At 43.6% G+C, this 26,327-nt stretch overlaps 2 protein-coding genes across 7 annotated transcripts in view; both read left to right on the top strand.

The window, feature by feature from the left end:
* The first annotated feature begins 1,701 nt into the window (after positions 1 to 1,701).
* shld3 (shieldin complex subunit 3) lies at positions 1,702 to 6,957 on the top strand. 2 transcript variants are annotated; one of them, XM_075467041.1, is made up of 3 exons: positions 1,702 to 1,835; positions 3,414 to 4,029; positions 5,076 to 6,957. In XM_075467041.1, the coding sequence occupies exons 2-3, from the start codon at positions 3,496 to 3,498 to the stop codon at positions 5,277 to 5,279; spliced, it is 738 nt and encodes a 245-aa protein (XP_075323156.1). In that variant the 5' UTR covers positions 1,702 to 1,835; positions 3,414 to 3,495; the 3' UTR covers positions 5,280 to 6,957. The 2 variants fall into 2 exon arrangements, with proteins under 2 accessions (XP_075323156.1, XP_075323157.1); XM_075467042.1 differs by having other exon boundaries at positions 1,702 to 1,867.
* Positions 6,958 to 7,641: 684 nt separating this feature from the next.
* Positions 7,642 to 26,327, top strand: part of LOC142381806 (phosphatidylinositol 3-kinase regulatory subunit alpha-like) — a 37,166-nt gene continuing 18,480 nt past the window's right edge. For all 5 annotated transcript variants that reach the window (XR_012769897.1, XR_012769898.1, XR_012769899.1 and 2 more), the window contains exons 1-8: positions 7,642 to 7,807; positions 11,982 to 12,462; positions 17,060 to 17,189; positions 23,745 to 23,837; positions 24,217 to 24,288; positions 24,368 to 24,484; positions 24,561 to 24,759; positions 26,031 to 26,113. Coding sequence is in view for 1 of the 5 variants with exons in the window: in XM_075467038.1 (XP_075323153.1) it covers positions 12,271 to 12,462; positions 17,060 to 17,189; positions 23,745 to 23,837; positions 24,217 to 24,288; positions 24,368 to 24,484; positions 24,561 to 24,759; positions 26,031 to 26,113 (886 nt within the window). In the remaining 4 variants the exon portion in view is untranslated. The remainder of the gene's footprint in view (positions 7,808 to 11,981; positions 12,463 to 17,059; positions 17,190 to 23,744; positions 23,838 to 24,216; positions 24,289 to 24,367; positions 24,485 to 24,560; positions 24,760 to 26,030; positions 26,114 to 26,327) is intronic.

The raw sequence follows: 26,327 nt of genomic DNA, 5'->3' as shown, positions 1-26,327 counted from the left end.
TTCTCCTTGGATATATGGCGGTGAATGAATGGGATCAGAGGCACAAAGCGTGTCATACCCCGGTATGATAGGTGGCGCTGTACCCATTCCAGCTGTTGCTAATAGAGCCACTTCCTGTTGACCTCTTCACCACCAACAACAACAACAAACTCAGGCATTGGAGAAAGATGGAGAACGCAGAGCCAGATGAAGCTACGTCCCTCTACATTTGCTCTGTGATGAGCTGCTTGTTGCACAAACTCGATGCCCAACGGAGCATTCTCCATCGCGTTGTTTGTTTCTTTCTGACGGCGACAACAACAGGAATATCGTCTCCTTTGACTTCCGGGTCACGACCCCGGGAAAACATCTGGAGCATGCGCAGAACGCAAAGTCTGATTCACCACGAGCTTCAGCGTCTACAAGCAGGTTTAGAGTGACTTTCAGCCCAGTTATCTCGGGGTCTGAATCCGATCCGATCCATTCTTAGTCAGATTAAGGTGTCTACATGCACTTAATAACTCAGTCTGATTGTAATTCAGCCAATAATCCGATCCTTTCAGTGCCACGTGACCCCACTGACAGTGTTCCACATCGGTAGGCAAAAGAACTTCAGATCACAAGAAATCAGAAGTGCATTTCCTTCCAAAACCAAACAGCTAAGAACATAACTAGTGCTAGAGTAAGTGCAGTAGGTCAAGTACCGAGACAAATGGGGGAAAAAGACAATTTAGGAAACAAAGGAAAGAAAAAAAACTCAAAGAAAGAACATTATGTGAAAGTAGTGAACAGGACATCAGCCAGGAAGTTAAAGTTTGATCTTCCAAATGAACAGTGGCCATAAGCAGGACAACAAAGTCAGTGTTTCACACCAGTTCTGTCAGGAGGAATCAGACAGAATTCCAGGAAACTCTTGTGAGAATCTTTGGGAAGGATAGCAAAAACATTTAACTCAAGTCATCCAGTTTAAAGGCAGTGCTGCCAAATACTAAAGAAATGTGTGTTAAGTAGTGACTCTAAAGAAAGTAATGAAAAACTCTCTCTTTCATCATTCTTGCATTTAGCAAACAGAAAAAAATGAATAATCCTAACTGACCTAAAACAAAAAGTTTAGTCTGATTTAATGTCAGACAGTGGAAGAAATAACTCTAACCTGCCTGTGAAAAGGACACACAGGACCAGAATATACACTTTGTATCATAGATAAACGTCCATCTGAGTTCTGTTCACAGTCAGCAGCCAGAAACCCTTGTTTATGTTTTATTAGAATGTAGAAATAGAAATAGAAAAATACTTCATGAAATACTATATTCTATATATAATATACTATATTCATCCCCCAAATTAGTCAAGTAGCTCAAAAATTATTAATATTTACAATGATTGTATATTAACAACAACAATAATAATACCAATTCTAATAAAATACTACTACTAACTAATAATAATAATAATAATAATAATAATAATAATAATAATAATAATAATAAATGACTAAATTAAAAAATTAAAAAAAGAGAAGGTCAAGAAAAATTATCCAGCAAAACTCACAAAGAAGGAAGAGCTTCACACTAATAAGGGATTATTTAATGTTTTTTTCTTTAGAAAAAGTCTTGTTAATAGAAAATAAAAAAAATGTATCCACTAGGTGGCGGTACGGTTCAAATTAGCTGTTCTTCAACCAGAAAAAAAGACCACAGAAGAAGAAGAAGAAGAACCGGCTCACTCCAATTTCCACTTCCGGAGTTCCGGTTAGCTTCTTTGTGGCTAGCTAAATTCGGGACGGCTGTTTCCATGGAAGACGGTTCGGCTGGTTTGGCTGGTTTGGAGGTTCCTGTTACCGGTTCTAACTTCTGGTTAGTGGCTGGTTTGGCTGAAGGGTTTATCGGTCTGTTCTCCAGCTATTTCCTAACATCTTTGCGCTAATGTTTGCTAAGTGATGAGCTAAAAACATTAGCTTCTATCGGACTGTTGCCCGAACAAGTCTTTGAGTTGTATTTTTTTAAATTAATCTTTTATGATATTTTATTTCTGTATATAAAGAACCTGCGAAAATTGGTGAAAAGTTAAACATTCTTATTTTAATGTGTGGAAATCTCATCAAACTTACAGATGTGGTCACATTTATTATAAAGCTCTGCTTTATTACTGACATAATTACAGCTCTTTTTATTATTGTTGTTATTAATAATACAATATATTTTATTTATATCCAGTTTCGGATTTTTGACAGTATAAAATTCTGTTTTGATTCATAAAGTTTTCAGCATATTTAGAGTCTCCTTTTTCCAGCTAATATTTTCAGTTTTTGGCACCTTTTGATTGTCTTTGTTGTTATTTGGTGTTATTACCTGGTTCATTATAACTGATTATATTCCTGCAGCATTAATTATGATCAAAGTTCAGCTGTTGTTACAGATAACAAAATTAAATATAATCAGCTGAAGTGTGGCAGAGAGGAAGGTGTGGCAGAAACCTTCATGTCCAGGATTACAGCATCTGTTGTTAACCAGCTCTGTGATCCTCCTGCTTTCCTGTTCCCGCTCTGTCTGCCCGGATAGTCTTACAGCTGAGCAGAGAGCCGTTAGAGTTTTTCCTCATCAGGTCTCCAAGCTCGTCCATTTCATCCTCCAGTGATCTCACATTTCCCCTGATGATCACCAGAAGAAAAGGTTTAAACTTCCTCCTCCTTTTCCTCCATTTTGTTCCTGCCCTGCATCCCAGATGTCTCCTCTTCAGCTCATCTTGATTTGAGGTCTTATTCCAGGCATCACTTTGGCCTTTGGAAAGCTCAGTTATCAACAGTTACCAGCAGGAATCACAGCATCTGTAAAAAAAAAAAAAGTGTTTTCATAGAAAAAAGCTCTGAAGAAAATGCAAAGAAAGACACAGTTTCAGAATATTTAACCTTGTAGCACCCACAGTTGCAGATATGCAACAAGCTTTTTATTTATTTACATTATTTATTTACATTACATTATTTGATTTTTTTAAATTTACATACATTATTTACATTCATGTGTAATATTTTTTTACATTACATTCTATGTAAAAATGGGTGGGAATAAACCAATATTTTTGGTTTATTGGCAGTTGCATATCTGCAACTGTGGGTGCTACAAGGTTAAGCTGTTCTGATTCTGAGTCTTTGTCGAGTAGAGTCGGGGGTTAAATCAGTGCAACATGAAGCAAAGAGTCTTTACTTTAAACTGAATTATAAGTAAAAAGAAAAACCAGGAACATGTTTTCTTTGGGAACAGGTGTAAAGGTGTTTTTCCGTCTCACAGAAGGTAAAACATTCGTCCGACCCGCAGGTTTTATTTCTCAGACTCATTCTTATAAACCACCTTAAACCAACCCGTCCGAGCTGGTGTGATTAAAGATGATCTGACATGTTCGGGCTCCACTGAGGTAACATAAACGTGTTTCCACAGACGCTCTGCGGCTCATCATGAAGAAGAAGAGGACGAGGAGGCGGAGCAGGGTGGTGCTGCGGGGGCTCTGACCTGCGCCTGCATGGAGCAGGGTGGTGCTGCGGGGGCTCTGACCTGCGCCTGCATGGAGCAGGGTGGTGCTGCGGGGGCTCTGACCTGCGCCTGCATGGAGGATGTGGTGCTGCATTATCCGTCTGGCTCTGCGGACGGGCTCGGCTCCCTGCTGGAGCGGACCGAGAAGCTTCTGGAGCTTTTCCCCTGGCGGACCCCTCCGGCCTTCAGCCCCTGGTTCCCCCTCGCCTCAGCGGACCCCCGGCTGCCCATCAGACCCGCCAAGCCGGCTCCTGTCATCACCGAAAGCCCCCAAAGAGCCGTCTCAGAGCCCCCGAACCACCTCCGCCCGGCAGAGCCCGGCGCAGCGTCGCCTGGGAAACCGCAGGAGAAGGCGTCGGCTTCGCCGGGCCGGCGGTCCTGGAGCGTCTTCAGGCAGCGGGCGGTCCTGCTGCAGCCGGCTCCGTCCAAGCGCTTCGGTCACATGGTGGCGGCCCACGGGCTCCACCCCCGGCAGAGGGCCCGGTGGGTGATCCGTGAGCACAACTGCAGGGACGTCGAACAGGTGGGTCAGCCGTGAGCTCAGTGATGCTGCCATTAGGCTGACGTCTGTTTTCTGATGTTAAAACTGAAGCCACAGTTTTATAGTTTTTAGCTTTAATTGGCGGCTCGCACTCGCATAGTAGCTTATAACAACATGGTAACAATAACAATACATTTTGTTCAGATAACATACAGTGAATACTGAACAGTATTAGGTATTTTTATTAAGTATTAATTAAGGCTTAATGGTGTTTCCTAAAGGGGGCACACTGTTAAACCTGGCAACGCAGCCCGCTTAAACCACCTCACGCTAGCTCCTTTAGCCGGTTTTTAATTAAAAAAGGGCAAAAAGCAGCATAAAAACAAACGAAAATCAGCATGAAGACGCCAGAGAGGGGACGAGCAGGCAAACGTCGGGTGTACCGCGAGATGCAGGCACAATGGATCTGTTTTTAACTAAAAAAGGGCAAAAAGCAGCACAAAAACCATGCTCATCCTGAATGTCTCACTATGATTACAACAACAAACTACAAACACAACATGAAGAAAGTCGAGCACATGCACGCCAGCTTCCGCTCATCCCAGTATTAAGGTAAATGTGCTCTGAATTGAAAATGTATCGGCTGTGTTGGTTATTTTTTTGTGGGATGTTTTATATGTAGAAATGCATATTTGCAAAAGGGGACTTTAGTATGTTGTGTTCCCTTGATTTTGCTGCCTATGTGGAAAAAATAGTGAGTATCACTGAGTTATAGGGTTAAAAAGTGAGAGTAAGGATGGTGCTAACTGGGGCCAGCTTCACAAAGCACATTAAAGGGACAGTTCGCCTCTTTAAAGGGACAGTTCGCCTCTTCTGACATGAAGCTGTGTAACATCCCATATCAGCAACATCATTTCTGAACATCTTCTTACCCCCTGCTGCGTCCTGTGAGCAGAGTTCCAGCCTCGTTTTGGTGTTGATGAAGGTAGTCCGGCTAGTTTTGCATCACAAAATGGTTCTCCAGGAAAAAGTCAGAGCTCACAATCTCTTGGCCCTATTTTCTCTGAGTCTTCTCCTTCCTCCTCCAGGCGTGGCGCACCCTGAGCCGGGCCGTCGGGCGGTCCAGGCTGCCCACCTGCAACGCCAACATCCAGAGGGAGCGGGCGGAGATCTGGGTGTTCTGCGACCTTCTGCGGTCGGAGCAGGTGGGGCGCCTGCTGAAGGAGGAGCTGCAGCTGGGGGGCAGGATCGGCCTGTGGGTTCACCGGCTGGGAGAGATCTTCAGCATGTAGAGAACCGGCTGTGAAATACGCTGTGAGATCAGTCCTTTTCCTCTGGTCAAACACCCTCAGGTGGTGGGGCCATTTTTACACTGTAGTGAGCAGTGTGGCCTCCAGGGGGCAGCAGGAGCACCTGGGGGGGTTAAAGTTTCTCTGGTTTAAAGGCCTCCAGGGGGCAGCAGGGGCACCTGAGGGGGTTAAAGTTTCTCTGGTTTAAAGGCCTCCAGGGGGCAGCAGGGGCACCTGAGGGGGTTAAAGTTTCTCTGGTTTAAAGGCCTCCAGGGGGCAGCAGGGGCACCTGAGGGTGTTTAAAGTTTCTCTGGTTTAAAGGCCTCCAGGGGGCAGCAGGGGCACCTGAGGGGGTTAAAGTTTCTCTGGTTTAAAAGCCTCCAGGGGGCAGCAGGGGCACCTGAGAGGGTTAAAGTTTCTCTGGTTTAAAGGCCTCCAGGGGGCAGCAGGGGCACCTGAGAGGGTTCAAGTTTCTCTGGTTTAAAGGCCTCCAGGGGGCAGCAGGGGCACCTGAGGGGGTTAAAGTTTCTCTGGTTTAAAGGCCTCCAGGGGGCAGCAGGGGCACCTGAGAGGGTTAAAGTTTCTCTGGTTTAAAGGCCTCCAGGGGGCAGCAGGGGCACCTGAGAGGGTTCAAGTTTCTCTGGTTTAAAGGCCTCCAGGGGGCAGCAGGGGCACCTGAGGGGGTTAAAGTTTCTCTGGTTTAAAGGCCTCCAGGGGGCAGCAGGGGCACCTGAGAGGGTTAAAGTTTCTCTGGTTTAAAGGCCTCCAGGTGGGATTCCTCTGAAGATGATTCTCTACAGATCAGGGAGCTCTGAACCCTGAAATGTCCCTGCTGGGTCTCCGTAGACGGGATCTCTGCTCCGACAGGCGGCTGAAGCCCAGAGAAGCGTTAAAAAAGAAATAAAATCTTTGTATCTGAACTGAAACGCCACCGTTCCTTCAGACGAAGAAGAGTTCATCTCTTTTATTCCACATTAATCTGGAGACGTTGAGTTTGTTCTCTCTATAAACGGCACTTTTTTCCTGTTATTTGGACTTTAAACTGGAGCCACTTCCTGCTTCTTATTCGTGTTTTTATTCTGTCACGGCTGTGAAATCTGAGCCTTTTGTTTTCATGGCGTCAGTGACATCAGCTCCTTTGTACCTCGAAGTCTCTGAACCCCAGAACACGGCCGCAGTTATGTGTTTGTTTCAGGAACATTAAGTTTCTTAGTGGGACTTTCAGGAAGCTCTTCAGGTGTCTCATGATGTTTCCGCTCAGATAAAAGCTGCACAGAAGCCCGTCGGGTCACATTTCTGATGTTTCTGAATGAAAAGCTGCTGAATGCAATGAGCTGAACACTCTTTCAGCTGCTCTGGGGATGTTATTCTGCCTGTAAACACACTTTTTAAAGGAATCAGAGCCTTTTTAAAACCTTTTAATCACCAGCAGCTCATCCTACACATGAAATGTTATAAATAAAAAGTCATAAATGTGCTTTTATTTCCACATTTCAGCCTCACAGCAGCCCTGAAAAGCACTACTGCTGGAATGTTTTACAGAAATGTGTTTTTTTTTTTTTTTGCTCCTCATGAACTGAGCTGAGACGTTCTTTTTGTTCTCTGTTGTTGTGTTTATAAAGTTTAAATGAGAAACTGTGTTTTCCTCTGGTGTCAATAAAGGTTTATTTTTATAAAACAGTAAAAAGCTTCATGAGTGCATGTGATGTGCAGCGTGTTGTGGAAAAAAGCTGCAGCAGCAGCAGTCACATGGTGCGGGAGTTACCCTGCTGCTCACGCGCACGGGCACGCGCACATGCGTTGTGTGCTGCCCGTGTCAGAGCTGAATGAATGAGGGCAGCATGAAAGCAGCTCACACGCACTCCTTTGTTGCTGGGAGCTCCTGTCTGACATCTCTGCACGCTGCATTAATATCTGGGTTACCGGATGTGACGTCAGAGCCCGGCCTCCCTGCCCAGCTGTAATCTCCAGTAATCCGCCATTATGCTCCGCCAGCGCAACAAACGCGTCATGCAAAAAGAAGGCCGGTGCATTTAGCTCAAAACGCACCGTTTAACTGAACATTTAATAAAAAAAATGGAGTTTTATTTGGCCCTGAAACAGATTTACGCGTCACATCTCCGCCCTTGCGCTTTTATTGTGAAAGCCAAGCGGAAGCTTCCGGGTGTCTCGCTCAAATATATCCTCCAAACACACCTTTAGGAGGAACATTAAGCGCCACTTGTTGTTAGTAGTTATACGGAGCAGTCTCCATCAAAACTAACCTCCGTTTAAAGGTTTTAGCAGTTTGATGATATAAATCACTTTTATTTTGACAGGCTCCACCGGAAGTGGTTTTGGCTCATGCGCATGCGCACTTGACGTCAGTCTGCCAACCAGCACACAGACGCCCGTCCGCCAGCGTCTTCATCCCGGGAATAATCGACAAAAGAAGGAGATATCTCCGCTCCGGACCACCTCTGGATGTTTAATGGCGGCCGCCGGCTTCTCTCTCGGAGGTTTCCGCGGATGAAGAAGCAGAAAATTCGAAGGTGAGACGCTGGAGCGACACACAAACAAGCTAACAGGCTAAGCTAACCGGCTAAGCTAGCGTTGGCATGCATTGTCGTTTCCCGTTTCCTGGAGGGCTTCACGGGCTCAGAAATGCGTCTTTATGCCCCCCTCATACCACACCGGGGAAAATGGATTTTTAAAGGTAATTTAGGGGGATACTACGGAAGAGTATTAGGGCCAGGCATAAGAAAAAATATTTATATTTTGCCTGTCAAGAATAAAGTCGACATGTCGAGAATAAAGTCGACATGTCGAGAATAAAGTCGACATGTCGAGATTAAAGTCGACATGTCGAGATTAAAGTCGACATGTCGAGAATAAAGTCGACATGTCGAGATTAAAGTCGACATGTCGAGATTAAAGTCGACATGTCGAGATTAAAGTCGACATGTCGAGATTAAAGTCGACATGTCGAGAGTAAAGTCGACATGTCGAGATTAAAGTCGACATGTCGAGAATAAAGTAATTAGATGATGGACCAGAGGAGTTGACTTTATTCTCGAAAATTCGACAAAAAAGTCAACTCCTTTGGTCGATCATCTAATTACTTTATTCTCGACATGTCGACTTTATTCTTGACAGGCAAAATATTATTATTTTTTCTTATGGCCCTAATACTCTTCCGTAGGATACCAATGAAAAATAAAAGTAGTTTTTCATCAGTTTGTGTGACTCAGCGGGAAAGTACCATAAAAGCTTTTTTCTTTTTTTTTACTGTTTACTGAGCGAAACTTTGTGTAATAATCGACATATTTCTCATATCTTCGCGCTCCCATCTGTTTAATGTGTATTTTCCTTTACTTTTAGGCGTGTTAATCTATTAGATTTACCGTAAAGACTCCGGCTCGTTTGCTTAGATAACATCAGTCATGTCAGCTCATTTATCCTGAGAACAACCGAGCCTGAGCGTCTCATGTTAAAATACCAAAAATACTTTTTATCACCAGCTACTTTAGAGTAGATTTACTCATTTTACTGCCCAAAATCTGCCGGTTTTAACCTAAAAAAAGAGAATATTTTCTGGTTTCCGTCATATCAAACCAGGCATATCTGCTGTGGGGTTTTATAAATGTCTTTATTTGTCAAATTAGTAATTCTGACCCCACAATTTTTTCTTTTTAATCACATCAGACAAATAAAGTCACTAAATTTCAACAGGGAAGAAGCAGAAACCAGTTAAAACTGACAAAATAATCCCAGATTTACTGAATCAGTGGATTTATCCATAAATAAAATTATTAATCGATTATTTGCATGATTTTTAACTGGTGTTTATCAAATTAAATTTATTTGTATAGAACATTTCATGTACAAAACAATTCAAAGTGCTTCACATGAAATAGAAGCATTGCAGCAGGGAGTGTAAGAAGCATTAAAATACAGAAAAGAATATAAAGAGAGACAAATAAAATAATTTAAATTAATTTACTGGAATTACATCATTCCTGCCATCGTTTAGGGCTCATAAATCCATTAAAAATCTATTCTTATTTCACATAAATCTTGTTTCATGACAGACGAAACGCTGTGTGCAGTATCTGTTCATGTCTGGAGGAGTGAAACCACCATTAACCCCCCAAAAATACAAAATTATAGACGTGGCAAAAGAAATACGTTTTGTTTGATTATAAATGCGACTAAAATTATGCAAAAAAACTCGTATAGAATGTGAAAGAGATGCATTATTTAGAGGTGATAATGTTATTTTTGGGTGTATTCGCGTCCCCGTTATCACTTTGCATTATTTAACAGGGAGAAAATGCAAAGCACATTTATTTCCATGGTTTCTTCCAACATTTCCCCACAGCTCTGTTTTTACCTTCAGCTTCATTATGCAAATGAGGGGCGTCAACAAAGAATGAAATTTAATATATTCCACTTTGAATAACAAATCAAAGTGGAAACAACAGCAACACAAACTTTGATGAATGCAGTTAAAAATCAGATTATAGTCATTGCATCATTTCTGTAACTTATTTAGCCGTTTGGAACCTTTATTTTAGGCACCTTCAGGCCTCCGTACTGCGTGTAAAGAAAGCCGAATTAAAATACTTGTAGTTGGATTTAAACTACGATTGATTATCAGGGTCTCCTCTTTCTGTGCAGGCAGTGAGCTCAGCATCTTTCTTAAACTCCGTCCTCTTACTGCGAGATAAACGTTACACGAGGAGATGTTCCATCAGGGCCAAACGTGCACGTTTCTGTGCTGAAAACCTGTATAACCTGTAAAACCTGAGCCATCGTGGGTTTATCAGCCTGTTCGGGACAGTTCCTGAATGTAATTTATACAGTTTTACATGTTAAACACGTCCTCTCTGGTGCTTTGTACAATGCAAACAGAAGGCTGGCCCATTTAATGAAACTAACTGATCATTTCATTGTTTTAACCCCTGAGGATGAACTCCACCCTTGTTGTAGTTCCCTGCTGGATTTCCTGCAGCTCCATATTGATCACTGGCTCTGAGAACGCTGCTGGTGGAAGATTTAGGACCAGCTGACTCCTCCTGCTGCTTCCAACGGCGTTAAAACGCCAAAGAGACGCGCGGAGAGGCGGCTTCTGTGGGCTGAGAAACTGATTTACTAACTTTTTAATGATAAGAATCCAACTCCGATATGGATCAAGAATTATTTCTTTCTTTATACTCAGGAGAATAAATAGGAGAGCGTCGCTTCCTATCTATCCGTCGAGCGGACTGTCATGGAGGCTGATTTAGGACCAGATCCTGGCCACAGTACATCATTAACTGCCCCTCTTCCAACTTCTTTTGGTTTGTGTTGCTGGTCTGAAATGTAGAAATAGATGCAGATTAACGAATGAAAATAATCCTTAAATGTGCTGCTGTTAAAGTTTTGGCTGCTTTAAGTAGTGAAAGTGATTAAAAAAACACAACGTTTCCTCTGAGATCCTGAAACATTAACCTGTAGAGAAGCAGCTCTGAGCTGCAGATGATCAGAGTTTTAATAAGTTTCCCAACACGGCGTTAATCTGCGCTCCGGTGGGCTCTGATGTGGCTGAGCCACTTCCTGTGGAAACTGCAGCAGCCTGACAGCCGAAAGCACCGGCAGGAAACCAGCTGGTATCACATCAGTCTGTCAGCGAGAAGCTTATCTGGCACAGAAAGTGTCGGCTCAGCCACCGATGATCACCAGCTTTCTGCTCTGTCTGAGCTCTGTCTGAGCTCTTTCTGCTCTTTCTGAGCTCTTTTTCTGCTCTGTCTGAGCTCTTTCTGCTCTTTCTGAGCTCTTTTTCTGCTCTGTCTGAGCTCTTTCTGCTCTGTCTGAGCTCTGTCTGAGCTCTTTCTGCTCTGTCTGAGCTCTTTCTGCTCTGTCTGAGCTCTTTCTGCTCTTTCTGAGCTCTTTCTGAGCTCTTTTTCTGCTCTTTCTGAGCTCTTTCTGCTCTGTCTGAGCTCTTTCTGAGCTCTTTCTGCTCTTTCTGAGCTCTTTCTGAGCTCTTTCTGCTCTGTCTGAGCTCTGTCTGAGCTCTTTCTGCTCTGTCTGAGCTCTTTTTCTGCTCTGTCTGAGCTCTTTTTCTGCTCTGTCTGAGCTCTTTTTCTGCTCTGTCTGAGCTCTTTTTCTGCTCTGTCTGAGCTCTTTCTGCTCTGTCTGAGCTCTTTCTGAGCTCTTTCTGCTCTGTCTGAGCTCTTTTTCTGCTCTGTCTGAGCTCTTTTTCTGCTCTGTCTGAGCTCTTTCTGCTCTGTCTGAGCTCTTTCTGCCCTTTCTGAGCTCTTTTTCTGCTCTGTCTGAGCTCTTTCTGCTCTGTCTGAGCTCTTTCTGCCCTTTCTGAGCTCTTTTTCTGCTCTTTCTGAGCTCTTTCTGCTCTGTCTGAGCTCTTTCTGCTCTGTCTGAGCTCTTTCTGAGCTCTTTCTGAGCTCTTTCTGCTCTTTCTGAGCTCTTTCTGCTCTGTCTGAGCTCTTTCTGCTCTGTCTGAGCTCTGTCTGAGCTCTTTCTGAGCTCTTTCTGAGCTCTTTCTGCTCTGTCTGAGCTCTTTCTGAGCTCTTTCTGCTCTGTCTGAGCTCTTTCTGAGCTCTTTCTGCTCTGTCTGAGCTCTTTCTGAGCTCTTTCTGCCCTTTCTGAGCTCTTTTTCTGCTCTGTCTGAGCTCTTTCTCTGCTCTTTTTCTGCCGGCTGTTAAACCTCCTCCCCTCTGTCCTCAGGTCCAGCCTCCCAGATGTGGCCGCCACCCCTGCTCAGGCTGCTGTTCATGAAGGGCGAAGACGCCTCTGCGATCGGGCGGCCGCGGCTCGGCCTGGAGGGATGACGGCACGTTAGCAGACATGGAGACGGGGGAGACGCACAGGAAACCCGAAACGCCATATTTTCACAGCCTCCATTCCCCACATTAGACCTCCTCAGGACCAGAGAACCAAACTATTTTTGTAACTTTTTTCTACTCGCTGCTGTTTTATTGAGCGTTTGTGAAGCCATACGCCGTTAGACGTCAGGATGAGCTCGGAGGGCTTCCAGTACCGAGCGCTGTACGACTACAAGAAGGAGCGGGAGGAGGACATCGACCTGCACGTGGGCGACGTGCTGCTGGTCACCAAAGGGGCGCTGCTGGCGCTGGGCTGCGGGGGCGGAGCCGAAGAGCGGCCCTCAGACATCGGCTGGCTGCCGGGCTTCAACGAGACCACTCAGGTAGGACCCCCACTGACACCTGGTTCTGCTCTGACCAACCAGAGATGGTTACTCTGAGGGTCCCACTTTACCTACAGTAATCAATGAATCAATCAATCAAACTTTATTTATATAGCCCTTTACAAAAGCCAACTGGTACTCAAAGTACTTTACAACAGGATAAAATCAACAAAACATAAAACACGATTCAAAAATGCTAAACGTGCTGCAGGGCATTAAAGGTAGGGTAGGAGATCCTGGATTTTGAGTCCAGCGAAGCTGCATTTTGAAAATACACAGGTAAAAAGTCCCAACCCTTTTCTTCACTTTCCCCCCGAAGGCACGCCTCTAGAGTACATGAACGCACATGAGCACGAAGGTGCACGAGCGCTGTTCTGACAGCAAGCATCGATCGTTGCCGTATTTAGTATTTAGTTTATGCTAACTATACGTTTAATAATGCTAGGTGCTAGCCAAGCTGGCTCTAGTTTAGCTTCCTGCCAAGCTTCGTTCACGGAGCAGGGTACGCGCACAGGGGGAAGGAGGAGCAGATTGCAGTTTGATAGACGGCATCAGAATCCAATCATTGTGAACGGTCCGTTCAGTATGATTGGATACTGTTTTTCCTAGATTGTACTTGTAGAGGCCACTAAAACTTTTCATTTTTGTGTCAAAACTTTTAATTAATTGGTTGCAATGGGGGTGTGAAGAGTATTTCAAGCAATATGTAAAAAAATGTTCCAGAAAAAGAACCCCTACCCTGCCTTTAAACGCCTTCCACAAGTTCCATAAAATGAATTGAATAAAATTTGTATAAAATTAAGATAATTAAAAAAGAGCGGATAGAATGGATGCATAGTGGCCCTAATCAGAGTTGGAACGCCAGTCTAAAAAGGTCTTAAGCTTCGATTTAAAAAGGCCGAGATCAGTGATGGTGCGGACGTCGGGGGGCAGTTTGTTCCACAGTCTAGGAGCAGCAATGGCAAAGGAACGATCACCCCACTGTTTAGATCTCCACCTTGGGACCTCTAAAAGAAGCTGACCTGAAGAGCGCAGGGCTCTACCGAAGTTGCGAAAAGTGAAAATGTCCGACAGATAAGAAGGTGCAGAGCCATTAGTGGCGTTAAAAACAAACAACAGGAGTTTAAAATCGATTCTGAATCGTACCAGAAGCCAACGGAGAGACTATAGCACAGGAGTAATGTGTTCGTGCCTAGAAGTGTCCGTTAAAAATCGTGTTCTGCACAAGTTGAAGACGTGAGAGAGGTTTGACTGAGGCCAACATAGAGAGAGTTGCAGTAATCCAGTCTGGAGCTGATAAAAGCATGGATTGCCTTTTCGAGGTCCTGCCGACTGAGGAAGGGCTTCACTTTGGCCAACAGGCGCAGCTGGAAGAAGCTTGTGCTGACGACTGAGCTGATCTGTTTGTTAAACTTCAGCCCACTATCAAATGTAACACATGAGATTTAAAATGGGGTGCCAGCGAACCAGAATTTAAAGTAAAAACATTCACTGAAGTCCCAAATAAAATACATTCAGTCTTGTCCTCATTCAAGAGTAAAAAGTTCTGTGCAAGCCACTGCTTTATGTCCAGAAGCTTGGAGAAAGCAGTGTCATCATTTGGTCGCATTGGCAAGTATAACTGAAGGTCGTCGGCATAAAAGTGGAAGGACAGGTCGTGTTTTTCGATTATTGATCCCAGGGGTAGCAAATATAAAGAAAGTAGAATAGGGCCGAGAATAGAACCCTGTGGTACCCCACAGGACAAGGGTGAGTCTGAGGAACAGAGGTCACCAATCATGACAGCAGAACTCCTGCCTGCCAGATATGACCTAAACCATTGGAGAGCGGTGCCACGGAAGCCTACATACTGGACCCTGTGGTCATCTCTAGGGCTGAGCAATTTTATCCATACTGCGATATTTATCCATATTTCATTTCCCGATAAAGTATCCATCTTTCAGCCGCGAGTAATGATTTTTTTTTTTTTAATTATTTAAAACGTTTTTTATTTATTTATTTATTTAAATCTTTTTTTAATAAAAACATTTTTTAAAGCAAACTTTATTGAAAAGTCAGACGTTACAATTAGTGAAAACACAGAACATTAAGGTTAGGGGTGGGCGGTATGCACGGTATCATACCTTATGCGGTATTTTTCACCAACGGTAGAGATTTTTTTGGCATACCTTATACCGCAATAGCTCATGAGTCCGGCAGTAATGCAAAGTTTTGAACATCCGCTTGGATATGCCGGACGACAGTAATCGCAAGACAAGGTAACACGAGTAATTTGTTTTACCACCTGCGGGCTAACCATGCTCCGGAATATGAAACGAGTCAACGCCGGTGTTCTGTCGACTTCTCCTACTTGTCGAGATTTGCTACTTTGTGGTTTTGTGCATGCGCCGAGCCGATTTTCTAAGTTTCGTTTTCACGCCCATAATGTTTAATGCTACCCTGCGTCTCAGCTGGTGTGTAACGGTGACATCCTCAAAATCCTGATTATTTTCTCTTTTGGAAGACATGCAAAGTAATAAAAAACTTATCGTATTAACAAGCAGTTAGCTTAACATGCACAAATGTTCTGTCTGAAACATGACGCATATTTGAGCATGTTGAATAAGTGGAAGGCGCCTATGAAAGTTACGTTATCCAAGAGGCAGCGGCTTTTCTCTCGCAGAGTTTATTCGAGGAAATTGACCTTTTCTTATTTTTTAAAATATTAATATAACGTATATATTTTTTATATTTCCTGTGTTTTCTGTTATGCACAATACATTTAAATTAACATTGCTGCAAACATCCTGATTGAAAGTGTTTATTTGGTGCTATGGTAACCACTGAGAAACTGTTCTGTTGTAATTTATATACAAAAGTACCATACCGCGATATGTGCCGTATACCGTCAGTGGCTCAAATTTTACCGGGGTATACATTTTAGGCCATACCGCCCAGCCCTAATTAAGGTAATACAATGCCAGGGGGTCACATTCTACAAAACAGTGATAAATTAGTTGATAAAAATGTTGTATAAAGTGCACAGCTCTCAGGTTTGTGACATGTTTGTTTGCTTCCGGGTCAAAGGTCGGACCACCGGTCCAATCAGCGCCGATTCATGTCAAATCACACTGTCCCTTTTTCCCCAGAAAATGATGCAAGTGTATCGAATCGAATCGTTGGCTGAATATCGTGTATCGTTACAGCCCGAGCCATTTCCTCATGAGAACAGAACCGCAGAACCATCCCTCAGTGGCGAACTGAAGCTGCCAAATGTTTGTTAGAGGCTCTGAGCAGTGATCTGACCCAGTTTACAGACTGATGCTTGATAAGATCTGCAGCCATTTAGAAAAGACCAACTCGTATGTGGGGATATAATTTATGTTTTAGCCTTTAACTCATCCAGTGTTACATAATGCAGAAACACAGACATGATGAAGCTGTTCCTCCAGCTCTACATACAGATACAGATAGTTCCTCTGTTGGTCCCAGAGGGAAACAGGTTAGCATGTAGCTGGAAGCTAGCAGCAGATGCTAGCAAACAATGCTTTTTCATCAACAGTGATGGACCAAGCCGGAGATGTACACAACATTTAAATACGTGCACTTTCGGGTGTTTTAAGTGTTTGGCCCCTGATACACTTTGAGTTTCACAGGAAATGGTTTCTGATTAAGGAGTTAAAGGAGTTTAAGGTGAGCCGGGGCCTGGTTTATAATATCTGTGGATGGTTCGGACCCCTGAGCCGATGAACCAGAAACCAGCTGAGCAGCAGGCTTCAGATGAGCTGGAGTAAAGATGGCCGCCCCTGTAAATAAGAAGATATCTCGGGATGCTTTAGCTTTATGCTGCTGGGATGCACCTTCTGTGTTCTGGAGCTTCGTGTTTAAGGACCTCTTTTATGTGTTTATCTTTCTTTTCCACATCTGTGCTTTCCAAGTTTCCTGCTCTGGGCTTGGTGATGAAGTGTTTTGGGTGGTTTTCATGCTGGTGATGGCCTCACGGTTCCTGCTGGTTGTTCTGCTGTTTGTGGTGAAGCTCACGCTTCTCCGTTTGACAGCTGAAGCTCTTCGGTTTTCCTTTGATTAATGGGATGTTCCACAGGTAGAACATGGTGCATTTTTCCTTAAAAACCCTACAAAGTGCACTTTTTCCATGCTGTGAAACGGCTCTGAACCCCGCTTCCTTTGACCTTTCATCAGGAGAGTTTCAGGCTCTTTGTTTGGTGGCAGACGGCCTTTCAGGCGGTGAAACGCAGCTTTAGCAGCATAGTTTGACGTGTTCCATGTGAAATCTGAACCTCTGCTGGTTTTATGTGGAAACCGAGTCCTTCTTCTCGTCTTTCCTCACGAACTCGCTCCATCTTTACTCCTTACTTTGCTTTGAGGGGCCTGAGAGACGCTTAATTCTAATTTATGGCTCAATAACACAACTCGCGGCTGGGTTGATCATTTTCTGTGCAGAAGCTCTGATTCAGACGGGTTTGATGTGACGTTTGTCGTGATTTGGCGCCGTGTTAATAAAGCTGAATTTGGACAGAACACGCTTTGTTCCGTCTGTTTGATGACCAACAAACTGTGGATGCTGAGCACCTCCGTCTCTGTTCTCTCCCCCCGACAGGAGAAGGGCGACTTCCCGGGGACGTACGTGGAGTTTGTCGGGAGGAAGAGGATGTCCCCGCCCACCCCGAAGCCCCGCCCACCCAGACCTCCGTCTGCAGCATCAGTGAGGACCGACTCGGAGTCAGAGGGTGAGTAAAGCTCCTGGATGTGTGGTTCCAGCTCTGCTGTTGGGTTCTGTTTCGTTCTTTGACCCAGTTTGATGGTTGTTCCTCGTCCAGGATCAGAACCAAAGCAGCTGTTGAGCAAACAGAGCAACAAAGAGAAATCAAAGTGTTTTTTTTTACTTGATATCTGCAGCGTTTATCATTAGTTAAACTTATTATTTACATATCGTGTTTATTTCTACCAGTAACTGCAGGGATTACAGTCTCACTCAGTGGGGTCACATGGTCCTGAAAAGATCGGATTATTGGCTAAATCACAATCAGACTGAGTTATTAAGGGTAGTTCTCCTTGGATATATGGCGGTGAATGAATGGGATCAGAGGCACAAAGCGTGTCATACCCCGGTATGATAGGTGGCGCTGTACCCATTCCAGCTGTTGCTAATAGAGCCACTTCCTGTTGACCTCTTCACCACCAACAACAACAACAAACTCAGGCGTTGGAGAAAGATGGAGAACGCAGAGCCAGATGAAGCTACGTCCCTCTACATTTGCTCTGTGATGAGCTGCTTGTTGCACAAACTCGATGCCCAACGGAGCATTCTCCATCGCGTTGTTTCTTTCTTTCTGACTAGGTCCCGACCGATATGGTTTTTTCAGGGCCGATACCGATAATTATGGAAATGTGAGGCCGATAACCAATAAATAGAAACATTATTCACGATAAATTAAAAATAGCATGCCCTTCATATCCATGAAGTCTTTTTAATTGTAAAAATTAAAAGTGCAGGGAGCTGCCAGCAGCATTTGTAAAATAAAGCCAAACATAACTTAGAATAAAACGGGAAATAAAATAATAATTAGGGCTGGGACTTTAGCGCGTTAATTTCGATTAATTAACTACACACATATTAGCGCGTTAAAAAAAATAACGCATTTTAATCGCACACTATAATTTATTTATTTATTTATTTATTTTTTTAAATACAGACGGATGGAAGCGTCGACAAGAGCGTGGTTGTGTGCAGATTATGCAACAAGGAATTCGCGTATCACCGCAGCGTATCAAGCCTCAAATATCACCTCAACGCTAAACATGTAGCAGCTAGCGTGGAAGCTAACGGGGGCCCAACGCAGCTTAACATCCAAGATTCTATATACTGTGTTTTCATGCATGCTACATTCAAATTTCAAATAGGGATATGTTCTGTGTTTGTTGAAATATTGTTGAAAATGTTAATTCTCTAAAGGATAAAGTATATGCGATTAAAATGCGATTAATTTCGATTAATTAATTTCAAAGCCTGTAGTTAACTCGATTAAAAATTTTATCGAGTCACAGCCCTAATAATAATAATAATATAAATACATAATTATCAATAAAAAAATTAATCACTCCCTGCTATGAGAATACTTGAATATATGCTATTTTTATATTAAGAAGTAATAGAAAATGAACTGACTGAGAACTAAAAATCAAGTGTAGGGAGCTGCTTATAGCATTTTTAAACAGTAAAATAAACATAAACATCCCTGTACAACTTTACAATGAACCATCTGAGTCGCGTCGCATTGCGTACGGCTTCATGAAGTTGTTCACCTAACACCATGGTTGTTAGCACAAGCCTGCTAGCTACTTGGTGGTGGTGTGACAGCCTGTCTGGCTTCCCGTAACAAGATGTTACTCCAGATGTTTGAAACGCAGCGACTGGCCAAAACTTAATTTTATTAAAGTTAATTAAGAGGGACATTACGACCAATCACCGCTGGTTCTAACGTGCTGGGTAACCAGTTGTTACGGAACGAGATGGGCTCTCACACCGGCAGGCTACCAAGTAGCTAGCAGGCTTGCACTAACAGATGGTTAGTTTCAGGAACAAACACAAACACGTTTTATTTGGTCCTCATTGACCATGGCTTTCAGTCCACCTTTCGTGTAGAACTACAGACACGTTCACGTTTCCATGTGGTGGTTTAAAAATGACTGTACACTATGCTGGGACTGCTTTATGGACAGCCGTTTCAGTGAGGAGTATTCGCCGTCATTCTGGTTATCCTTACGTGAGCTGAAGGTTTGCGTCGTTACACAGATCAAACGGACCATTTTCACTAGTTGTATACACTAATAAAGACGTTGTGGTGCCGTGCTTTTGCAACGTTGGTGTGTTTGTGACTTATTGCAGGGGATAAGGCTTCGTATATGCTTACCTTGAAGGGAGTTTGTTCTCTGCTTCAAGTAGTACTGCCACCACCGCGGCCCCACTTGCACCGCAGCCGCCTTGAAACCGCTCACAGCGTTCAGTAGCCACCCCGCCCCCAACTTGCGCCACGGCCGGCTTGAAACCGTTCGCAGCCTTGCGTGTTGATTGGTTGTATTCCGTGTGTCAAACAAATCAGATGCTGTGACGGGCGGGGCAATGCTCATGAACTCAAAGTGGCGAGAGCAGAAGACGCGTTCAGAACCAAACGGCTGCAAAATTGGTTGTGAAAATTATATAAACTTATCGGTGGAAATTTATGGAAAGTATGGCCGATGCCGATATCCCCAAAATGCTAAATATCGGCCCGATATATCGGTCGGGCCTTATCTCTGACGGCGACAACAACAGGAATATCGTCTCCTTTGACTTCCGGGTCACGACCCCGGGAAAACATCTGGAGCATGCGCAGAACGCAAAGTCTGATTCACCACGTGCTTCAGCGTCTACAAGCAGGTTTAGAGTGACTTTCAACCCAGTTATCTCGGGGTCTGAATCCCATCCGATCCCATTCTTAGTCAGATTAAGGTGTCTACATGCACTTAATAACTCAGTCTGATTGTAATTTAGCCAATAATCCGATCCTTTCAGGGCCATGTGACCCCACTGACTCAGTTTTTAAGAAGTCTGATTCGACACAATAAGAAATCCTCTTTTAAATCCTTTAAAAGTTTATAATTAAATACTTAAGAAGTGCATTTAGTTCTGAAACTGTCCCATTACAAATGGAAAGCAGCTTAAGCTCCAACTGGATATTCTCTGATGTGTAGAATCTTTTTCTAAGCTGTGTACAAGCAGGTTTAGTGTAGGGCTGAACGGTGTACCGTTATCGTATCAATATCTAGATATGAACATTCAAGATGTTAATATCGCAAGTTCAACGATATACATTTCCCCCACATGTGCAGCTCAGGCAGTCGCAGACATCATTTTTACGTTCGCCCTTATGTACAGCTGAGCTCAGCCAATGACAAACATCCGAGGAAGACGGACACTCTACATTCACAGCGGGGAAATTAAAAAGAGAAACATGATGAGGCCGGTGCAGAATCTGCACATTCGACAGATATAGTGGCAAAAAATAAGTAATTCTCCATTATTGGAGGTATTTTGGATTCAGAAAAGAGGATGTGGACCAGAGCGAGGTGTTGTGCAGGTCGAGGTAAGACGACACACATGTTCCGCTTTCAGAAAAGGGTTCAGACGCTGGACAAATGTTACAAAATACCCTCCCGAACATATTTTAATCAAGTGGCCGTTCCAAAAATCTACAACGAACGTAAAATGAATGTTTAACCACGGACCTGTGGTGGAGCTGGAGACTGAACCTTACGTCAGTTTAACGCTCCATTTCATAACAACAAACTTCCAACTCAACACCCGATGGATGCAGACGTCCTTCTTTTGTATTATGTTTTTTATTTTTCAGGAAAATTCTCAGTTTTCACTGAACCCACTGAAGTCATATCGTATCGATATTGAGATATGAAATTTTGTCCATATCGTTCAGCCCTAGTTTAGAGTGACTTTCAACCCAGTTATCTCGGGGTCTGAATCCGATCCAGTTCTTAGTCAGATTAAGGTGTCTACATGCACTTAATAACTCAGTCTGATTGTAATTTAGCCAATAATCCGATCCTTTCAGAGCCATGTGACCCCACTGAATGTTTTCTTCTTCTTCCTCTCTGTCATCCCTCCGTTTGCACGTCATACAGAATAGATTTTAAAAGCCTGCTGATGGTTTACAAATCCCAGAACAGTTTAGGCCCAAAATACATCTGTGATGTGTTCAGAGAATATAAAGCCAGCAGAGCTCTGAGATCCAAGAACTCAGGTCAGCTGGTCCAGTCCAGAGTCCAGACTAAACATGGAGAAGCAGCATTTAGCTGTTATGCTGCAAACAAGTGGAACAAACTGCCAGTGGAGATTAAACTTTCACCAAATGGAGACATTTTTAAATCCAGGTTAAAGACATTTCTGTTCTCATGTGTCTATGCATGAAATCTGCACGCTATCTTTGAACTTATCTGGACTGTTGCACGTTTTTAAATTCATTTAAATGATTTTATTTGTTTCTCTTTATATTCTTTTATGCATTTTAATGCTTCTTCCACTCCCTGCTGCAATGCTTTTATTTTATGTGAAGCACTTTGAATTGTTTTGGACATGAAATGTGCTACAAATAAATTTGATTTGATATAAAAGCACGTCTGGCGCCAGCAGGCATCGATAAAGAAACTGATTCGCTCGTCGGTGTGTGATTGTGAGGCTGGATCTGTTCATGTCCTCCTGAGTCTGGAAGCTGAGCTTTGAGGCTCTGGTGTTGGTTTCAAAAACACCAAACTGGCTCCGAACATTCAGCTGAAGTCAGAGTAAAGATGCTGACGTCAGCGAGTCGAAGGAAGCAAACCTACGAGGTCTACAGAGGATGTTTTCCCCGCCTCACAGCCAGCGCTTTGGTTCATAACAAACCCATCAGACGTTTCTGCTCATATTCATGAATCATGGCTCTGACGCTCTTTTCTGGGGAAATGTTTTATCGGCCTGAAACTCGCCCGCAGTGACTCAGTTTCCTTCAGCTGCTTCCTTGCAGCAGCTTGCATAATAACACATTTATGCATCTGTCTCTGGCTGTCAAACCTGTTTCCTAAACCCAAGAGAAGCTGCCGTCGAAGCTCGCACACAGCTGGTGTTTGGTGTTTCTGAGTGCTGACTGAACAGATCTCAGCCCCGATCGGCTGCCGCCAGAAAACAGGAAGTGTTGTTGTTACCTGCCTGCTTCCTGCAGCTTTCTCCTCTGAGTCCAACACCAACCGAGTGCAGAGACTCGGACCTGTTGGTTAAAACATCTGCATCAGAGGCGCCTTTAACCCGGCCGAATGTTCGGTTACACGCAGTCATGTTTCTGTATTCTGACATTCCTAAAAGACGTTTACATAAGAGGGAACGCGTCCCCATAAAAGGTGTTTCGGCCCCATTTTAAAGGGACAGTTCGCCTCTTCTGACATGAAGCTGTGTAACATCCCATATCAGCAACATCATTTCTGAACATCTTCTTACCCCCTGCTGCGTCCTGTGAGCAGAGTTCCAGCCTCGTTTTGGTGTTGATGAAGGTAGTCCGGCTAGTTGGCTGGGGTTTAAAAAATAAAGCGTCTTGCTTCTCAAAACAATATGCGTTCAACAGAGTAATACATTTGCATCACAAAATGGTTCTCCAGGAAAAAGTCAGAGCTCACAATCGCTTGGCCCTATTTTCTCTCCCTTAGGCTCCAGCTCCTTAGCTTTAGCTCTTTAGCTTTAGCTCTTCAGCTTTAGCTCCTTAGCTTTAGCTCTGGCTTTAGCTGTGGCTTTAGCTCTTTGGCTTTAGCTCTTTAGCTTTAGCTCTTCAGCTTTAGCTCTTTAGCTTTAGCTCTTCAGCTTTAGCTCTTTAGCTTTAGCTCTTCAGCTTTAGCTCTTTAGCTTTAGCTCTTTAGCTTTAGCTCTTCAGCTTTAGCTCCTCAGCTTTGGCTTTAGCTCCTTGGCTTTAGCTCTTTAGCTTTAGGTATTTAGCTTTAGCTCCTTAGCTTTGGCTTTAGCTCCTTGGCTTTAGCTCTTTAGCTTTAGCTGCTTAGCATGCATGTCCTAAAGCCTTCTGATTCTCCAAACTGATACACTCTAAAAAGTCAGAGCTCACAACCGCTTGCCACTATTTTCTCTCCCTTCGTATCACTGCCTGCTGTGCAGAACGTGCAAACACCGGTGCGGCTAAGAGATTGTGAGGTCTGACTTTTTCCTGGAGAACCATTTTGTGATGCAAATGTATTACTCTGTTGAACGCATATTGTTCTGAGAAGCAAAACGCTTTATTTTTTAAACCCCAGCCAACTAGCCGGACTACCTTCATCAACACCAAAACGAGGCTGGAACTCTGCTCACAGGATGCAGCAGGGGGTAAGAAGATGTTCAGAAATGATGCTGCTGATATGGGATGTTACACAGCTTCATGTCAGAAGAGGCGAACTGTCCCTTTAAGCTTTTATGCTGATGACGCCATCATTTATGTTGTGGATGAAGTAACCCGACATCTGAGTCTCCGGCTGCCCCGAACGACTAAAGGAGTCGACTGTGATTTATACAGTACGGAGAGATGGAGGGGAGGAAAAAGGTGAAGAAGGAGAAATATTCTGGAACGTTTAAGCTTCCTGAAAAGTGTTTTTTTTTTAACTCAAAGGGAAATTAACTGTTTTTTTTAATTTTTTTTATTAATTTTGTTCATTCGTAGTTTGTTGTTTTTAAAGAAATAAATGTTGTTTTCCGTCCTGTTTGTTTGTTTGTTCCTCAGGCTTTGTTTTGCCGGACCTCCCAGAACAGTTCGGACCTCCGGACACCGCCCCTCCCCTGCTCAGCAGACTGATGGACGCCATAGAGACGAAAGGTAGCAAACACACACGTAAACGCCATGTAGAACGGCCAAACGCTTCCCGTTAGCTGCGTGAGCTAACGGCCAAACGCTTCCCGTTAGCTGCGTGAGCTAACGGCCAAACGCTTCCCGTTAGCTGCGTGAGCTAACGGCCAAACGCTTCCCGTTAGCTGCGTGAGCTAACGGCCAAACGCTTCCCGTTAGCTGCGTGAGCTAACGGCGTCACTGCAGCATTTTAATTAATTCCTCAGTTTACTGGAACATTTTAACATGAAGACACCTGAATTCAGGGATAATTCAGATAAAACGTCTGTTTTCTGGTGCTAATGTGGGACTTTCAGCCTGTTTTATTCAGGGGGCGGGGCTTAAGAGGATAACTCTGTGGCTGTTGCAGGTGTGGACAGCCCGAGCGTGTATCGCAGTGCGAGCGGAGGAGTTCTGGACACCCGGCAGCTGGCCGACACCGGTGAGGAGTCACGCTTTCATCATGACATCACGACCTCATTAAGTCTCTGCACGTTAAGCTGAGGTGCGTTTGTTTTCAGACCTGGAGCAGCTGGAGGTGCCGTGCCTTTGTGACGGGGTGGTCCGCTTCCTGCAGGACCTCCCCGGCCCCGTCCTGCCCTCCTCGCTGCAGGCGGACATGATCCACGCGGTCCAAGGTCGGTGGAAACCCGAGCCCGTCGGTTCTGAAGCGATTAGCCGAGCGGCTCGCTCATCGTCTGTTTCTGTCCGCAGAGGCTCGCGACCCGGAGGACTGCGCCCAGGTGCTGCGGGGCGTGGCCAGCTCGCCCGCCTGCCCCGCCCAGTACGGCCTGACCCTGCTCAGCGTGGTCCGACACCTGGCCCGCCTGTGTCTGCACGGCTCCAGAAACCAGCTGAGCCCCCGAAACCTGTGTGAGACCTTCAGCCCGCTGCTGTTCAGACAGGCCGCCGGGTCCGTAACCTCCGCTGAACCTTTCCTGCCTTTCACTCCTGCTCTGTGGCGCGCTCACAACTATAATAATAATGATACATTTTATTTATAACGCACTTTACATTTACAATAAAGTCTCAAAGTGCTACGGTGGGATAAAAGACAAATATTAGGTTCAAAAGCAGAGACAGTAAAATGCAAATAAAATACACAAATAAAAGTAGTGAGTCCTTTAAATGCAAAAAACTAAATAAATACAGGATGGAGCATTCAAAGGGAGATCATTAAAAACATTGGGTAAAAAGAAAGGTTTTCAGGCCTTTTTTAAAGTGTTTCACAGTCTGTGGAGGCAGAGCGTTCCAACTATCAATCATATGGCACAAAAGAGTTTCCTCTAAAAGTCCAGGTGATGACCGGCTGTTTCTTAGCTTTTCAGGTTCCTAAAACGTGAATAAAACAAAGTTGTTTTTTTTTATAACTTAATTTTTATTCATTTTTTCACAATGGTAACATGACAAGTCAAATTTCCCTTCATAGAATAGAATAGAATAGAAAAATACTTTATTTATCCCCCAATGGGGGAAATTCAAATTCGTCAAGTAGCTCAACATTTTTTAAAATATTTACTATGATTGTATTAACAACAATAAAACAACAATAATAATAATACTACTACTAACTAAATAATAATAGACTAAATGACAAAATAAACAAATAAATAAATAATGTACATGTTTACAGCTGCACATCATCTTAGTAAAATCAACAGTCATGAAATAAAGTAGTTCAATAAATGAAAACTAATAAAACATTAGGACCAATTACACAAATTTGAAGTGAAAATTAAAATAAAGATAAATAACTGAACATAATTTAGAAAAAAAAATGATAATTTTAATAGTAGTGATAATTTGAAAGGGGGAAAAAAATAATATAAGTAGAAAAAATAAACGATTTTTTTAAAGGAAGGAGAGAAAGAAGAAGGGAGGAAAGAGAGGGCGAAAAAGAAAGAAAAGGAAAGATCCACTCTAGGTATCAAATGACTGATGGTGTGAATGTATTTAGCGCCTAACCAGAAGTCTCATGCTCTACACTTATTGTATTAGCAGAGCTATAACAGGTTTCCATCTTTTATTAAAAATAGGTTTCTGAAGTCTTAATGAGTATGTAATCTGGTAGATGTCCCATATTTTTTTTACGGTGTTAAATCATCCCCTGAGCGCACGTGTCCTTTAACGCAGAGAAAGCCTGAATGATGATGCTAAACCGACTGCGTCTCTGTTTGTGGGCAGATCTGAATCCGGTCCGGATCCTCTGGTTCAGGTCCTGGAGGTTCTGATAACCAGCGAGCTCAACATGAACCAGGCCGCTCCAGGTAACTCACAGCTGACTCAGATCTCAGATCATAAGTTCCTCTTCTTCTTTTTTTTGGTGTCTGTGTCACGGGACGATTCTTCACGGAACTGTTTTTAGAGCGTCTTGTTTGCCTTGAGAGGGAAAACATCTGTGCCACAGCTGTGTGGGACAGATGTGTCACACCAGAACCCACAGTTAGGAATTTAATGTTTGCCTTTAATTAAACAAAATAA

Source organism: Odontesthes bonariensis, chromosome 6 (assembly GCF_027942865.1).
Source record: "Odontesthes bonariensis isolate fOdoBon6 chromosome 6, fOdoBon6.hap1, whole genome shotgun sequence".
NCBI classification, from domain to species: Eukaryota; Metazoa; Chordata; class Actinopteri; order Atheriniformes; family Atherinopsidae; genus Odontesthes; species Odontesthes bonariensis.
This window is presented reverse-complemented; position numbering and strand designations above follow the sequence as displayed.